We start from the raw sequence: 17,992 nt of genomic DNA on the forward strand, positions 1-17,992 counted from the left end.
GAATGCATGGAATGGTGGCTCAGGGAGGTGGGAATGGGTGGGGATGGAGGATTAGGGGTATGTTGTAAGGAGGTGCTGCCCTAAACCATGAGTCTCTTGGGGTAAACACAATGGCCCAATGTCCAGGCCAATAAATGCATTTTTTCTTCTAAATCTATACACAAACCACAGAAAATCAGTGTTTGCCCCTGGGGAATCCCGGTCCATTAATATCAAATGCTGCTGTGCTGAACCAAGCCTCCCTAATTATCCCAGAAAATAGCTTTGGCTATGAGCTCCTGGGAGAAATTCTCCCCTGCTCATGAATGAAGCCAGATAAACAGCACTGGGATGCAGAAACTCTCCTTCCCAATGTCCTTTTCCACATAAAAGGGATGTCCAAGAACATTTTCTCTGCTCAAGCAGCAGCCAGGGCTCCCCACTGCCTCAATCCCTGGTCTGAGGAGCATCTCCCTGCTGAGACTTGCAATAGCATCAGCTTCCACCACACCTTACACTCCAGATGGAGAAATCCCTCCACCACTTACAACCATTTCAGGAGGGCAAGCTGGAGGATGTGCATCCTTTACACAGCAGTGTGCAACCTGGGGAAAATTGGGAGTGAGAAACAAAGGGCCTTAAACCAGTCAGGTGAAAGGGATGAATGTGAAATCTCTGGAATTGTCCCAAGAAACTGGGATCCAATAACCCCTAGAATCATTAAAAAGCTGTGGAGTGAGAGCAGGGAGGCAAAGTGTCTTCAGCAGTGACAAAATACATGAGGACTATGAGTGTCTCATGTGATGCACATCCCACACTCATCACCCAGAGTGAGACAGACCTGTAGCCTTTGCCATCCTTGCCAACTCATTTTGGATTTTCTCCTCCCTTACCTCTTTTTAGCCACTTTCAATCATTCAAAAAAGCAACCTACTCCTCTTCTCTTGTAGGCACCATGGCACAAACTTTGCAAGACAAATTCCTCAGTGTTTCAACATTCCTCTGGCCTCCACCTCTTGGGAACTCACACACCCCATCCCGAGCACCTTCCCTTTCCATCTGGGCTGGTCATGTCTTATTCCTTCTCCTCTTTCTCTTTCAAAAGCATAAAATCTTCCCAGCTCCAGGGGAAAAGAGAAACCTGCTGGGTCTCTGAGGCCACCGAGGGACAAAGGCAGTACCCAGTTCCCCACATGAGAAAGATGGTGCCCATCAGGGACACCTCATGACAGGGGGAATGGCTTCTCACTGCCAGAGGGCAGGGATGGATGGGATATTGGGAAGGAATTCCTGGCTGGGAGGGTGGTCAGGCCCTGGAACAGGGTGCCCAGAGCAGCTGTGGCTGCCTCTGGATCCCTGGAAGTGTCCAAGGCCAGGCTGGACAGGGCTTGGAGCAGCCTGGGATAGTGGAAGGTGTCCCTGCCCATGGCAGGGGGTGGAACTGGATGTTCTTTAAGGTCCCTTTCAACACAAATCAGTCTGGAATTCTAAAATTCTATGACTCCCAAACCCTGAGCCCTGCAATGCTCCCCAACAATCCCCAGCAGCAACGGGACAGCCACGGCTGGTATCATAAACCAACTATTAATTCTTTCCCATTACTGCTCCAAATTAACTCAGCTCAGCTTTCCACCTCCTCTACATACCAGCAGCAGATGCATCCTAAAAATCTGCCTTCATCATCCTCCAAAACATTCCTGATTGCTCAGATATTGCCTCGCATTCGAGTTATGGCACAGATCCCTGCGCCAACTAACACGAGACCGCATTGCTCAGCAAACAGGGGCAACTATGGTTACAAGAAAACATCAAATGCAGAACAACCAGCCTGAAATAAAATTGCATAACTGATGGGAACAGCAAAACTTGAGGGGAAAATAAAACAAAATTTAAAAAAAACCCAAAAAAAACCAGCTCCAAGGCTGCCAAAACTGAGCCATTGATTACAGTGCATTTAATCCATTTGCATGCAGAGAGCTTTGCTTTGGAGCTGAGATGGAAACAGTCTTAATATAGCTGGAGAGAAAATATCCTCCTTGCACTCTCCTAACTGCACTTTGATAGGAAGCAGCCACAGAGCAGATGGTGCCTATATATAATCACCAGACCTATTATCCCAGCCTCTTTTAGTAATTTGAAGGATGTGATAACCACAAGGAGAGCAGCAAATATTCCCCCTCCCTCCCTCCCTTCCCCTGCTAATTAAAATATCCAAAAAAAGAGAAAAAAAAATTAAAAAAAAAAAAAAGAAAAAAAAAGGGGGAGGAAGCTATAATTATGGCAACAAATAAAAGAATTTCCAAATGAAGTAAATAACTATTTTGTGCACTGCTCCTTTAAACCACAAGTCAGAAGTTAATTAAATAGCAGCATGTTACTGAGTCAGGAGAACACAGCAAGTCTCAGTGCAGTGGGGAAGGAGACTGGAGATGCTCCGGATGAATCCAAACCACAGCACTCCCATCCCTCCTCCGTGCCCTCCTGCCATTTCTCTGCAGATTTTGTGTGATGGTGGGGGCAAGGAGAGCTCATCTCTTCCCATTCCTCTATTTGCCAAAGCCCAGGGTTGCACGGATTCAAAGGATGAGCAACGGGAAGGGGATTCTCTCCAGGGGTTTCTTGCTGCATGAAGATGCTCAGGAAAACATCCCAAATGTGATTTTAGTGATGCTTTGAGAGAAGGCTGGGGAATGGTGGTGCCAGGATGAGGTCACGGAGAAGCAAGAAAGGTTTGAGGAGGGAATTACTCATGAGGCCCTTAACAGATGTAAGTTAATAGTGGAGGTGCTGAGGAACATCCCTGACTCCCAGACAGAGCCCTCAGTCCCCTGCTGGTGGCTCCAGGGCTGGTACAAAGTGCACACAGGAACCCACAGGTGCTCATGGGGTGATGGGAAAAGCAAAGCTCCCTCAGGAGAGCACCAAGCTCCCATGCACTGAGTGACCACAGCTTGCTGAGATCTGAGCCTGGATCTGACAGGCACCAGGGTGGCTGGAAAAACATACCCAGGCCTAGGAGGGTCCATCCATCAGCAAACCCTCCCAGAGAGAGGAGACTGCTGAGGGGTCTGAGAGAATTACTGGGGCTGCCTGACTTTGCTCCACAACCTGGAGAGCATCAATCAGCTGCCCTGGCAGCTTCTGTGACACTTCCAGGTCAGAAGCACCATTCATTGGTGACAGGAATCCCAGGGACTGTAGGACACACACAAAACCATTGCTGCTGCTTCCTAACACCCATCCCTGAGACACCCAGACTGCTGCAAGGAACGTGGAGGTGGCATCAGAGCCACAAGCTTCAATCTCCCCCCATCCCAACTTGCATTTCAAGCATCCTACCCTCAGGTCAAGGGACAAGCAGCACATCATCAGCAAAACCACAGCAGGCATTCCCTGCCCTGAGCACCTACAGCCAGTGATTGCACTGGGATTTCACAAGCTGAGAGGGTGGGAATGTCCCTGGGGGCTGCTGGAATACAGATTCCCACCTGAGGTGGCCTCATTCCAGCCAGGAAGCTAGAGCCATTGCTCTGTGAGTAGGGTATGTGAATTTGGGAGCAGTGCTCTGTAAGAGCACAGAATCACAGATTGCACAGTTGGAAGGGACCCACAAGGATCATCAAATCCAGTCCTGGCCTTGCATAGGACATCCCAAGAATCCCATCCTGTGCCTGAGAGTGTTCAAATACTTCTTGAACTCTGTCAGGCTTGGAGCTGTGACCACTTTCCTGGGAAGCCATTCCAGTGCCCAGCCACCCTCTGGGGAAAGAACCTTTTCCTGATATCCAACCTGAACCTCCCCTGGCACAGCTTCACGCTGTTTCCATGTGTGAGTGCTGAAAGAAGGTCTGGAGGAAGGAACTGTGTGACCCCAGAGGACACATGTGTGACATGCCTGCTTTGGGGACAGCCACATGTCTCTGGCTGGCACTCAGTGCTCCCTCTCCTCCTCCCCATCCATGCAGAACAGCCACCATGGCTTACCCACCACAGGGCTGTTTGCAGAGCTCATGGATTGTTTAAGTGCCTGGAAGCATCATTTGGTGTCACAAGGGCTGTTTTAGGAGCACTCACCTGTGTCTGTACTGACCACACGTGGTTATGAGCCACCCATGGCGTCATCACCTGGTGCCACTGAGCCCAGCCTCAAGGTCTGCTCTCCCCTTTCCTCTTGGAGACCCTTCTGCCTTTTGGTGACATCTCTGCCTCCAAGCTTTGTGGCTGATGAGGGGTCAAGCAGAGGCACTGCCACAAGCTCTATCCTGCTGCCCACATGAAAATCCACTTGCCAGAGCACACCCATGGGAAACGTGTTCCCTTTGCTGCCTACTCACTCTGCTTGGCAGGCAGGGGTCCCCCACTTGCTCCACACCCTGAGCACATCACAAGAGCTGTAGGCTGCTCATATGCCCTGTGTTGTCACTTGTTCCCACACGAGAGCAGAGCGGGCACAGCAGCGAGGACCCTGCTCTGTCTCTGTGCTGTCTGATGCCTCAGGTAACCCCATCCCCACAGAGCCACCTGCATCCCCCCCAGAGCTATCCATACCCTCCATGAACCACCCATATTCCCCCAGAGCCATCCACATCCTGCCAGAGGCATTGGAATACCCCTTGAACCATCCACATTTCATTTCCCAGGGCCACCTGCATGCCCTGAGAGCCAACAGCTGCAAGAGACTTTTGCCCCATGGCTGCATGGCTGGACATCCCTATGAGCAAAGCTACCTGTGATCTGCAATTTCCAAATGAACAGAACAGGAGAATCACCCTCCCAGACAGCCTGAGCTGAGCACTCTTCAGTGCTTGGTGGGTTGCTCATCATAACCCATCACCCTGTCAATCTGTCTTTTCTTGCCTTCCAGTGCAGCTTATGATGTTTGGAAGACAACAAATAGGCTGAGCTTGGGTGTCAGTCTAGAAACCCTGTGGAGATGACTGAAGGTGGGACCTCAGCATCACATGGACCTTTGTCACTCAGCCAAAGGCAGTGATCCTTGGGGAGTGAAGAAGTGAAGGGAATGTGCCAAACGGGCTCAAAGGAGGATCCAAATGAGCAGGGACAGCTAACCTGAAGTTTCAAGGTTTGAACAGGAAGGGGCAGTGGCTATAAAACACACTCAAGAGGAGTAGCAGATCTTTCCAGCATTGCTGACACCCCAAAAGGACATTGCTCTTGTTCTCCACCACCACTTCCATCTCCAGTGCTTGGTGGGCTCCAGGATGAGGTGGGTGACCACTCATCTCACTGGCTGAGTGATGGTCTGCAGAGCTGTGGACTGTGTCTCCCAGGGACAAAGAGCTCTGAATTTACAGAGGGGACAGAAAATCTGTATCTGCTGTTCAGCTGGAGTAGAAGATTACAGATGGACTTGATGATCTTAAAGGTCTTTCCCAATCTAAGTGATTCCATGATTCTGTGCTGCTCTCCCTCACAGTCCTGTTTGCTGCTGTATTGATGTACATGGATTTCAGCAAAAAATCCTGATCACACCTGATCTTCTCATACAACAATTCTGATTTCAACCTACAGGATTAGCAAGATTTTGTAGCACTGGGAACCTGACAAAGTGTGAGACTTCTGGAAGTGTTCTCTGCCTGTTGTGTGTGACACTAGAGGGCACGAGCAAGACAACAAATGCCCTTGTCTGCCACCACTGAGAAGCTCCAGTGGAATAAAGGCCAACGAGCTTTTCTCAGACTATCCATAAAAGAGAAGAAAAGCAGACGTGAGGGGTGTCCCCAACTGACAGGATGAGTGCCAGGCTGCCAAGTCTCAGCAAGGCCAAAAGAACAATTTTCTGAAGGCAATTCCAAAAGCTAATCCACCCCCAGCAAGAACAGAACATTTGTTTGCTTCACTGCTGTAACCCCACTAAGACTTTTTCATTTTCTCATGACATGTTTTGCTAAGTCTGCATGGGAGGAAATGTGCTCCCCTATGTGAGGCAAACACAGGCTGAGGACACACAGCACCCTCCCTTCAGGTGTCACTGAAATCTACACAGAGGACAACAACTTCCCATCAACCCAACACGGATCAGGGTGGTCCTGTGGGTTAAAACATGCAGTTATCCCACTACCCAGCTCAGTCTGGGTACCAGGGATGGCAGCAGGGATGTCTCCAGGGGTGGGCAGAGAGCTATTGTACAGCAGGGTTGGGGAGGAAGAGTCAGGAAACCCACACACTGTTCATGGCAAGTGTTCATTTGGTGTTTGTGGTGTTTGTTCACCTCAGTTCCCTGATGACTCCAGGAGAGCTCCAGCACGTTCATCTGCCCTCACACTGGGGATTCCATAACTGGAGCAAATGTTGGCAAAATCCTACAAGCCATGTCACACACACATGATCTGACACACAGTCCAGGTCTGCCTGCAGGGCAGGATCTCAGAAACACAGAATTATTTGGGTTGGAAGGGACCTTAGAGATCATCTAGTACAATTCCTTGCCATGGGTAGGGACACCTTCCACTATCCTGGGTTGCTCCAAGTCCTGCCCAGCCTGGCCTTGGGCACTTCCAGGGATGGAGCAGTCACAGCTTCTCTGGACAACCAGTGCCTCACCATCCTCATGGGGAAGAATTTCTTCCAAAATATCCAGTTTAATCCTGGGCTGGGGTGCATGGAAGGAAGATTTACTTCTCATCAGCTCTAGGACAAGCTGGAGATTTTTCTTTTTCAGGACAAGAAATTTGTGCAGAGCACCTTCTCTGCTCACTCTCCTTCTCCTTGCAGACAAACACCACTGGATTTCTGGCAGAGACTCCCATGGGAAGGGTGTAGCAGGCCTGAGCACCCGGCACCTTTCCCACTTGTGCAGGAGTGGAAGGGGGGCTCCAGACTGGCAAAAGCTTTGCTGGCCCAAGGAGCTCTGTTCCCTTTCAAAACACCAAAGAGTGCAACACCCCTCCAGTGTGAACACAGTGCCAACAGCTGGGATTCCTGTTCCACAGGATATTCCCTGGCAAGGTCTCTGACTGGATCTATCCCTCACTGACCTGCGACTTTATGCTCCAAATGAGACCAGTGTATCTCCAATCTTCCTCCTCAGCACAGCTAATGTCAGACCCTAATGCACAGATTCCCTGCCAAGAGGGTGGAAGACACAGGCCTGAGCTGAGCTTCCATTTGACAACAAATCCTGTCACGCCATCAGCCCTACTCAGGTGGAGCCAGTTACAGGGGTAGGGAAGGAGCTGGAGCCCCCACACAAGAAGCTGTTGGCAGCTTTGGAAACAGAGCTGCTTTCCTCTGTCCTTTCAGAGTTTCCAGGCCGTGTCTCAGTCACAAAGGCATTGTGCAACCCCAATATTTTGCAACTGCTGCCTGACCTGGCCACAGAGCCAGGACTGCAGGCTTCACCCCGTCCCCCACGCTGGAGCAGCTCCAGCCTCCTCCCTGCCTGTGCTCCTGAGCCCATGCCAAGGCTGCCTGCACTCCCAGCATGATAAAGCTGGGTTTAAAGTTGCATCTCAAGCTTTGCAAGAATTGCTGATGCAATGGATGGGAAGGAGCACATGAGCATCACAGAATCCCAGAATGGTTTGGGTTGGAAAAGCCCATCTGGTTCCATTCCCCTGCCATGGGACTGGAACCCCTTCCATTAGACCAGACTGAAGGCTCATCCAGCCTGGCCTTGAACACCTCAACGATGAGACAGCCACAGCTTCTCTGGGCCAACTTCCACTATTTGGGGTGAGTCCATATTCTCTGATCACTCCAGACCCAAATTCATCCCTTAGGACACTGGTCTCACTCCTGGAGCACAATTACTGTGGTAAATCCAGAGTGACTTCTACAGAACACTCCAGACTTGCCTCCCCAACATCTCCTCAAGCCCTGGCTAAACCTTGGCTAACCCCTGTCAGTGCAGTTACGGGAGAGCTGGAGATGAACCAATCCTGAACCAAATCTCAAAACCGAAGTTTAGGTCATGTCAAAGTCAAGGACAGCACAAAGCAAAACATCACATGAGCCTCAGCCACCCATATTTAAGCCCTGTGCCATGACAGCATTAAATCTCATTGTGCCACAGCACCAGAAGAATGTAGCTCAGACAAGATCACCACATCACTGCTCTGGGAAAGACTTTGCTCCATTTTGGTGTCAGGAACAGGCAGTGCCTTTGCAGGGATGGGTCAGGGAAGGTTGTGCCCTGCAGGGTGTTGCTGGATTAAAGCCTCTGCACAGATAAACACCTCTGAGTAAGAGGGAGAACTTAAAACTAATAACAACACTAAAACCTAAACAAACACTAAGGAGTTGAAGGCTTTGCTTTGGAATAAAAGATTAATAAACATATCGATTGAGTCAAGGGGCTGGGACAAAGGCTGACAGCCGTGTTTATTTTTTAGCATCTATCTGTGGACTTACCAGGCTTTTGCCCAAGCCAAATATTGTGTTAAGGAAGTTTATGAACTGACACATGAAGTGTGGTTGGGTCACCTCCAGCTCAGCCCACGGTTCTCTGAGCATGGTGCCACCGAAATATGTCTGCAGGAGTTACAACAGCTTAACACGTGGGCCTAAACTATCACTAGCAGAGGATGATGCAGCCAAGCAAGTGGCAGAGATTGAGGAGGAATTCAAACAAAAGACTGGGTAAAGTGTAGGGCTGTTGGCAGACCCACAGCTGTTCCTGTCCCAGCTGCTGCTGAACACACCAAATTCTGGGAGAATTTAGGAAAAACCACAGCACTGCAGCAGCTCAGGCACTGCTGAGTAGTTCAGCTGTTGCCTCAGTTTTGGCATCTTGTGCCACTACTTGGGGACCACAGTGGGCAAGGGGTGGGTCAATGCTTCTGCTGAGAGCTAAGTCTGAGCACAGAAAGGCTCAAAAAGCCACCAGTGGGTTTGTGAAAAGAATCCTTCAAGACCTAACACATCTTGCAAAGTTCCAGCCACTGTCAGTGATTAACCTGCTGCACCCACCACATCTCCCTGCTTCCAGATCCCGACATGAGGAACCAGAGGAACCTTCTGAAGCCTCTCTTCTCACTGCTTCCATGGTGTGCAAAGCCTCTGAACCACAGACATGCAAAAACTACATGGAAACCCCATCCCCCCAAAATAAATAATCCTTGGAGAGGTTTAACAGACTGACTGCAAGTAAATTCATGGGGTTTTTCTCACCCTGCCTCCTTGTTTGACCCTTCCCATGCAGCTCAGTCACCCCAGAACAGCTTCAGAGCAAAGGGTCTGGCTCTCAGAGAAGCTGAACATCACACAGTCCCACAGCAGCAGGAGCTGGGGGCTTCAAAGACAGGGGCTTGGATGGGAATGATGGTTTAGAGTCTGTGGAAAAGCTGAGACCCTTCTATTAAATCCCCACATGGCTGCAAGGATGGACACAGGAGAGGCAGGGACCAGGGTGCTACAGCAATAAACCCAGAGCTGTGTTTCGTATCTCTGTGGATTCGAAACACCATTTTTAAAAAAAAAGCAGTTCTTACAGGAGAGAGAAAAGCCCAGAAGCCTTAAGTGACCATTTTAAAGCTTTTAGCTATTTAATTGTGGCTTTCCACACTCTCATAAAGAAACCAGGGCTGCTGCCACAAGAAGCCTCTCCTCCCCAAAGCGCTGTCTGCATCCCTGACTTCTAGGAGATGCTGATAAAGCATCTTGGAGAGACTTCTGAATATCCCAGAGTGAAGGAGGACATTCAGCCCTGCAGGTGACACGGTGGCAGTCACCCAAAGGTGTGACAGCCCTCCACAGAGCAAGCAGGTGGGCAGGGGAGCTTCTGAATCCCACTGAGAAGATGCTGCATTCCTGCTCTCCCAGAGAAGGCTCACAGGGATCAATGGATGCTTTGAACACCAGTTACAGCTGCTCTACAGCTTCACACAAAAACCAGCGTTAGATCTCTGGTCACAGAGCTCTCCATGTGTCCAAGCCTTGGGTTGGGCTCTGCATCATCCAGCAAAGCCTGGCAAGGTCTCCATGGGGGAAGAACCACCCAGCTCTCCTGGAAAACACTGAGAATTGTCCATCTAAACTCCTCCATCACCACCAGCTTCACATCTCTGCACTGCAAATACAAGGGAATGTTTTCAGATACCCTGAAGCTGTTCTGCTTCCAAACTTATGGCTGCACCCAGGGTCCCAATCCCATTTCTCCTCAATAAATCCTCAGTACACTTCTGGACATGAAGCATCAGCTTCCTGCTTGCTTTAGGAACTCTTGAAACACGAACTGTAAATCTACACAAAACTACACGAAATAAAAGGGGTTCCCTTCAGTAACACTTTTTGCTCTTTTTCTTACTCTTTGCTGTTTTTCCCTCCTCTCCAGCTCCCAGGTCTTTAAAACCCCACAGCACTAGAGGAAAAAGCCCCCAAGAAGGCGAGCAGAAAATTAAAAAAAAGCAGGTGAGGAAAGGGGAAAAAAAATAAAAATAAAATAAGTTTTCTATGGCCCAGATGAGTTTAGCCCCTCTGCTAAGCACAGCAAAGCAGTGATCCCTAGTGGGATGGGGGGACTGTCCCCAGAGCCTCCCGTGGGTACTCACTGGTGCTTGTGCTAGTGCCGATGGTGTTGATGGTGGTGGGGACGGAGGAGGAGGAGTAGAGGGGCAGGTGGCCGTTCTCACAGGCCAGGTTTTTGTCCTGCCAGCTGGAGGCACTGACGCTGATGCCGGAGTCCCGAGAGTTCTGCCACCCGTTGAGTTTGTCATCAGAATTCTGTCTTTGGTGATAGTAGTGAGCCTGCCCGTAGTCCAGCGAGTCCGAGCGGCCCCGGCCCTGCCCGCCGAAGCCCCCCGACGTGCGGTCCTCCAGGTGGTTGAGCCACATGGCCAGGGCGCTCCTGTCCTCCAGGGAGGTGGCAGGGTGGATCAAGGCGTAGGACAGCAGCTGCCTGCTCTCCTCGATGTGCTGGTTGTGCTCGATGGAGTGCGCCAGGATTTTGGGCAAGAGTTTCATGTACTCGACTTTCGCCTCGATGTTGCCGGGCTTCAGTAAAGGCAGGTGGGTTAACAAGAGGGAGATCACTTTATCCTTGGATTCCTGTTGCCACTGGTTAATGATTCCTGTTGAAGGAATAGGGAGGGGAAAAAAGAAGATAAATGAGAAATTGAGAAACAGAGCTAATAAAAGAAATAGCTGGGCCGTGGCAGGGTAAATACAACGTGCCAAAGGGATTTCCACGTGTGTGGTACCACAGCATCAGCATCTCCCTGACAAGGGGGTCACCACCCTCCAAAACCATTGTCAGGGCAAAGTGTGCCAGTGTGGACACCAAAAGTTACCAGATGTTCCTGAAAATCACTGAAAGAACCAAACTACACCAAACTCTACTCCACTGCTGTTGTGCTTATTTTAATCAAAAGCACAATTTGGCCCAAATTTTCCATATTGTTGCAGATTATAGAAAATACTCCACAAAAGCACTCAGTGGATAAAGGTAACCTTTCAAAAGAACTTGGCTGGAAAATTAAAAAGGTCAAGATTTAAAGGAGGTAACACAAGTGAGAGCCACAGAGGGAAGAAGGTTTCCAGCAGGAACACAATCATTCAACCAGGGTGTTGGTGCATCCACCAGCCCCAAAAGTAAGGAGGGAAGGGTTCAGCTGAAGCAGCCTCAGAGCTCCTGTTCCTCTCTTAGATCACAGCAAATAGGAGAGATTTTAGAAGACCAGGAAAAAAAAAAAAGGGAACCTAGTTACATTTAAATATGCAGAAGGAAAAGTCAGGGAATAACAAACCGTTCACTTAACTCAAACTCCTGGAAAAACTGATGGAACAAATAATGAAACAACCTATTTGTAAGCACTTAGAAGATAACAAGATGATAAGTGACTGCTGACACCCATTTGTCAAGACCAATTTGATTTCATTCTGCGACAGAGCAACTGGCCTGTGAATAGCTGGAGGAACAGGCAGTGCTGTATATCTTGATATTCATTAAGTGCTGCTGCACATGGCTCCCTCAGCAGCACAGCAGAGAGAAACTGCTCTAATGTGGGCACACGACTCATCTGAAAAACATATGGAGGGAGCTGGTGGTGCTGATTCATTGTCAGGGGGATGTGCTGGGCAAGGAGACCTGTCCTGGCCCTGACACCACCCAGCATGTCATTGGTGATAAGGGTGATGTGAAAAACGTGAGCAGCACGCAGGTGTCCTGCTAAGAGAAAGGAGAACACTCCAGGAAACTGGACTAGAGGTCAAACAATGCTGAGGACTCGAAGGGGTGGCATGAAACTGTGCCAGGGGAGGTTTAGGATGGAGATCAGGAAAAGGTTCTTCCCCCAGAGGATGGTGGGGCACTGACCAGGCTCCCCAGGGAAGGGTCACAGCACCAGCCTGCCAGAGCTCCAGGAGAATTTGGACAATGCTCTGAAGCACGGGGTGGGATTGTTGGAGTGTGCAGGGCCAGGAGCTGGACTCAATGATCCTTGTGGGTCCCCTTCCAGCTCAGGATGTTCTGTGCTTCCATGAGACTTGGAGAGATGTGAAAGAACACCTGCACTAAGCAGGTGCAAACATCTGTATGCAGGTGGGAGCAAACAGCTGTGCAGCACGAGGTGGGCAAGAGCCTGGCTTGGGAAGCACCACATCAGCCAGACACTGTGCTGTGCAGAAAAGCTGCACCAGGCAGCCTGACACCTGGCTCAGAGGTGTCCTGGCATGGACAAGCTGCTCTCCACATCTGCTGCAGGGAAATGGTGGAGTCACCATCTCTGGAGGGATTTAACAGCTGTGAGGATGTGGCCTTGGCAGTGCAGGGCTCTACGATCTTGGAGGGCTTTTCCAACCTGAACAATTCTATGATTCTGTGACTTGAACTGCAGCAAAGATGAATGAGGCTGGATATGATGAAACTGCCTTCTATAGGACATTGTGAGATCTCCATCACCAGAGGTTTCTCTGAAGAGCTGATATAACTCCAAACATCTACCAAATCTACCCAGACCAGCCAAATGACATTTCCCAGCCCCAGGGCAGTCTCTCCTCCAGTACTGATCAAACCCCTCTGTAAATCCTGAAAACTTTCAGCCCCTCTCTTAAGCTGTGCTACAGGAGCCAAAACTGAACTGCTGGGTGGAGAACACTCCCTCCTGCTTGCTTTAAACACACTGCTCAAAACTTCATCAGGTGAAATGCTGAAAAAAAATCCCCCAAAACTTTACATTCTCTCCTCCTGTCTGCTGTCTTCAGTCCATTCTGTACAGGAAGCTGCTCTAAATCATTGATTACCCCTATAGCCTCTGTGTGCTTTTGAGCTAGGGTAACTGAACTCACACCACTGAAATGCAGATCCAGATCTGTAGGCTCATTCATCAGGTTTGCTCTTGGGGAGGCACCAGAGCAAATCAATATCCAGCTCAGGATATTCCGTGACCCAGAATTGGACTCCACGATCCTTGTGGGTCCCCTCCACCTCAGGATATTCCATGATTCTGTGATTGTGCATGACCCATGCTGCTGGCCAGCAGCTAACCCAACCCTCCCACCACCCCTGACCCAGAAGAGGGATGTTGGAGCAGCACCTTCTCCCAGTTAGGACCAAACTCTGGACATCAGTTTCCTGACAGCACTGCAGCAGAGAGCAGCACTCACCCCTCCAGATCCACCTCCCCAGCTCCAAGCCATGCAACTGTTTTAATAGGAAGCCACTAGATGGCTTGCTGGAAACGCTGGTGACTCTCCCTGGAACTTTCTGCACTGGAATTCACTTCTCCACAGACCTCCACCTCCTCCAGAGCCACTTCCTGAGCCAGCAACAGCGTGCCCGAGCCGTCCTGTGCCGAAAGGAGCAAGGGACACGACGTGGCACAGCTTTGGTGGGGAAGGAACTGCTGTATTGCAGCAGAAGGGACTTGTGGTACTTTTTGGTGCCTGTGGGAATGATGTGAGGTTGTTTTGGTGCTAAAAAAAATGGGATTTGGGAGAGCAACACTCAGTAAAAGTGATGCTGTAAAGGATACATGAGTGTAGCAGGACTCAAGGCTCACCAGAGCATATCCATATTTCCCATATGCAGATGTCCCTGCTCCAGGCAAGGCTTCCTGTTGGGATGAATCTGATTTATCTGTCCCCTCTCTCTTAGTCAGCTGCCTGGTGAGTTGAAAACATGTCTTATTTTCTCCCATCCTCCTGCAGAGAGGGATGTCACACCCGGATATTTTATCATTGCTCTCATGGTGGTTCAGCAGCACTTTCAGGCTGGCACAGCCAAACCCCAGCCTGGCACCAGCTGGGATTCTGTAGCAGCTCAGATAAACTGAGAAATCAAAGATCATTAAAAAAAAAAAGGCCTGCAATGCACTGCTAAAGAAGGAACAAAACACACAGAGAAAAGGCAGAACCTGGTGTAAACTGGGTGCAGGAGGAGGAGGAGGAGGAGGAAGGAGGCCGTGGCTGGACTCCTCCTCCTCATATGGGGGAGAACTGAGCATGAAGGCTCCCACTGGAGAAACACAGGATGGCACCAGAGCTGCTTCTTGGGAACTTTGCCTTGGACCTCCAAGAGTTTTGGGGGTTTAAAGCACAACCCCAAAAGATGGAGCACTGACCCAAAAGCCTGCAGCTGATGAAGGGCTGGGTGCCCTTCCTGGCCCAGGCAGGAGCTGGTCTCCTTCACAGCCAGCAGCAGGATGTGCACAATTAAACAAAAATGGAAAATAATTAGATCTGAAAGAGGTTTGGCTCTCTCTGAGATGGGGCGGAAGGTCAGGCTTAATCCTATCTGCCAGAAAATAGAGGGATCTGGAGAGGGCAGTGCAGCAGAGAGAAAGCTGGAGCTGCCTGTGGGCAGGGGGAGAGGGGCTGGCAACACCCCAAAACTCCTCTCCACCCTTTCCCTGAACACAGGAGCCCCCACTTCAGCCCCTCACCTGCTCCCATGCACTCCTGGACACCTGGGATATCTCATCCTTTATTGCCAGAAGAAGCACTCTGGGGCAGCTGAGATTAGGATGTGTTTTGGGATCCCACATCTCAAGGATCACATAACACCTGTGGTGGGCTGCAGGCACTAATCACATGACAGCCTCATTAGTTCCCCTGGATGCTGCTGCCTGCTGCTTCCCATCACAAGGATTTCACTGCTCTGTGGAATGTCACAGCTACTGCCAGACCTGAGCATAGAGAGAGCCCCAGAGAGAGAACCCCCCACTTGGTGCCTTGAAATCCCCCAAAATCCCTGTCCTGCCCACTGCTGCCATTAAACTGCCATCTCTTTTTGGAGATGAGGTAAGATAACAACTGACCAGCCCAGCACTGGGAAGGGATGGGAGCTGCTGGTATCCCTGAAGCAAAAAATCCCGATTTTTATTATGGGACATTTTCTTGGATGAGAAGCTGAATGAAGGTGGGATGTGAAACTACCTTCTACTGAAGGATTACTTAACTGACAGGATTTTGCTGCTAGACAGCCCAGCTGATGCATGTGCAGCATGCCTGGGGATAAATCCAGTTCCAAATATAGCTGTGTCCTGCTTGCAAGACTGAAACCTGTGCTGGTGCTATGAATAGGACCAACACCATCCCCAAAACTGGGGCTTTCTGACTTGAAAAAGAGGTGAAGTTTGTCAATTTATTAAGCTATTGGGGGATTTCTCTGTCACAAATCTGCTTAATCACTGCTGGATCCCTGCAAACTGTGAACTGCCACCATGTCCAGTGGTGATGGACCCACCTCTGATGCTGCACTGTGTGAGGGACCTTCCTGCCTTTGCTCTGAACCTTCCTCCTGAGGGATGAAGGGGTGACTTCAGCCACCAGCAAGGCTCATGGTTATGATGTCCTGGGAACAATCACAGTTTTCCAAATGTAAAGCCAGACCAGATGGGCAAAGGCAGGGATAGACACAGTCCCTGCAGAAAACAATGTGAGTAGCACACTGGTGCCTGCATGTACAAACCCTGAAGGGCCAAACTGCAGGGGTTTTAATTCTAGCTCTGATTTTTGCAAACAGACCTAAACAGGTTCCAGTTTAAAAACAACACCCCTGCCGAGAGGGATGGCCAAGAGCAGCTGTCAGCACAGGTAATGAACGTGTGGGTCCCACCAGGTGACATGTCTTCAAGGAACAGTGATAATTCCAAATAACTCTCAAGCACTTGAAGGAACCCAAAAAACAACCAAACCCATCCAAGAGAAACCACTTCATTCTGAAAGCAGAAATTGGATTCTCCTCCTGTTACTATATACAACTTATTTCACAGTGAAGCACAACCCAAGTGAAGTGTGAAGAGGAAGCCACGGAGATGCTCCAAAGGCTGGAGTCAGGCTGGGAGAGCTGGGGGTGTTCACCTGGAGAAGAGAAGGCTCCAGGGAGACCTCAGAGACTCTTCCCGGGCCTAAAGCAGCACCAGAAGACCTGGAGAGGGACTGGGGACATGGGATGGAAAGACAGGACAAGGGGAATGGGTTCCCAGTGACAGAGGGCAGGGATGGATGGGATATTGGAAAGGAATTCTTCCCTGTGAGGGTGGGCAGGCCCTGGCACAGCTGTGGCTGCCCCTGGATCCCTGGAAGTGTCCAAGGCCAGGTTGGACAGAGCTTGGAGCAATCTGGGATAGTGGAAGGTGTCCCTGCCATGGCAGGGGCTTGGAACGAGGTGGTCTTCAAGGTCACTTCCAATCCAAACCATTCCTGGATTCCATGAATTTGCTGATTGTGATTTAAGTGAGTGAGATGAGTAACTTACGAAATAGACAACAGCTTATCCTGAGCAACAAGGACACCAATTTAAAGACTAGAAGTGTATTAAGAACTGCCCAAGGATCTTCCAAGTGATGAAGAGGACATTCACACAGGAGGTTTGGAATCATTGCCCCTCAGTGCTAAGTCAGTGCACTTTAGGGCTCCAGTTGTCAGCAAATTGCTCTTAAATTACTGTTTTATTATGCCCTTGTTTTCAGTTTTCCATAAAAAGTTCTCAAAAGCCCATTCAGATAATTTGCCCAAGCAAGAAATGACTAAGAGAGGGAATCATAGGATCATTAAGGTTGGAAAAGACCTCTAAGATCATTGAGTTCAGCCATTTACCAGATGCTCAAATCCAAAGGGCACCCTCCAAGCACCTTCCCAGCAGGCCTAAAATGAACTGCACTCTCAGATGGATTTGGGGAGAAAAAAACAGGAATTTGTACTGAAAGTTTAGTTTGGGATCCTTGATCTTGTAAAGTGACATACTGCAGCATCAGGCACTGGAGAGAGGAACTGGGTGTTCCTGGATGGCAATCAAGTGTTTCTAGGGATGGACAGCCCAGAGGTTTTCATGTCTTGGATGGCCAACAGCAAAAGAGAAATCCAATCCATGCTTAAGCAGCTTCCAGTGAGTCTGGAATCAGTGGCCACAGAGCAAGAGATGGCTATTTCTGGGTTTGCAGGAAAGTTTTTTGAGAGCTTCCTCAGCAGCTCCCAGAAGAGGCTCCCATTGTTTGCTGTTTCCTGGATTATGAACATGAAACTGAATCTGGGTGATGGGCAGAGCTATGTGGAGGGCACCCACTTTTTATTGTCAGAGGCAGAAAAATCAGCAGCTGGACTTCTCCTGTTGTGCAAAGACCCAGCAGCACATCACTACCCAGCAGCTTCTCCACACATCCATGGGAGATGCTGCACTTCCATCAAAATCCCCCAGATCTGAGGTAACTGAGGTCATCTCCAGACAGCCCTGGTATCCCACACCTATTCCAGCTGCCTGGATGCCTTCACCAGGGCAAAAGGGGTCAGGAAACCTGGCCCTGCATATGAACACAGCCCAACAACCTCTGCCTGGCCACAACATCATCTCTCAGTGAGTGACCATCATCAGACAAACTTCTACATCTGCTTGTTCCAGTTTGTCCCAAGCATTTCTGTTTGCCTTAATTTCCAGTTGAATTTATCTGGTTTTATGCTTGAATTCATCTGACTTCAGATCCTGAACTAGATGATCTTTAAGGTTTCTCCTAACCCAAACCATCCAGTGATTCTATGAGCAGGGTGGAGAAACCATACCCCACCTCACACAGGGCTGTTTGCTGCAAAGATAAAGCAGAAGAGAAAAAAACCCAAG

At 49.6% G+C, this 17,992-nt stretch overlaps 1 protein-coding gene across 5 annotated transcripts in view; it reads right to left on the reverse strand.

Annotated features, from left to right (window-relative positions):
* SAMD4A (sterile alpha motif domain containing 4A) overlaps positions 1-17,992 on the reverse strand; it is a 97,000-nt gene that overhangs the window by 25,383 nt on the left and 53,625 nt on the right. For all 5 annotated transcript variants that reach the window (XR_009276598.1, XM_058829667.1, XM_058829665.1 and 2 more), the window contains exon 3: positions 10,491-11,009. Coding sequence is in view for 4 of the 5 variants with exons in the window: in XM_058829667.1 (XP_058685650.1) it covers positions 10,491-11,009 (519 nt within the window). In the remaining variant the exon portion in view is untranslated. The remainder of the gene's footprint in view (positions 1-10,490; positions 11,010-17,992) is intronic.

This window comes from Poecile atricapillus, chromosome 1 (assembly GCF_030490865.1).
Source record: "Poecile atricapillus isolate bPoeAtr1 chromosome 1, bPoeAtr1.hap1, whole genome shotgun sequence".
NCBI lineage: Eukaryota > Metazoa > Chordata > Aves > Passeriformes > Paridae > Poecile > Poecile atricapillus.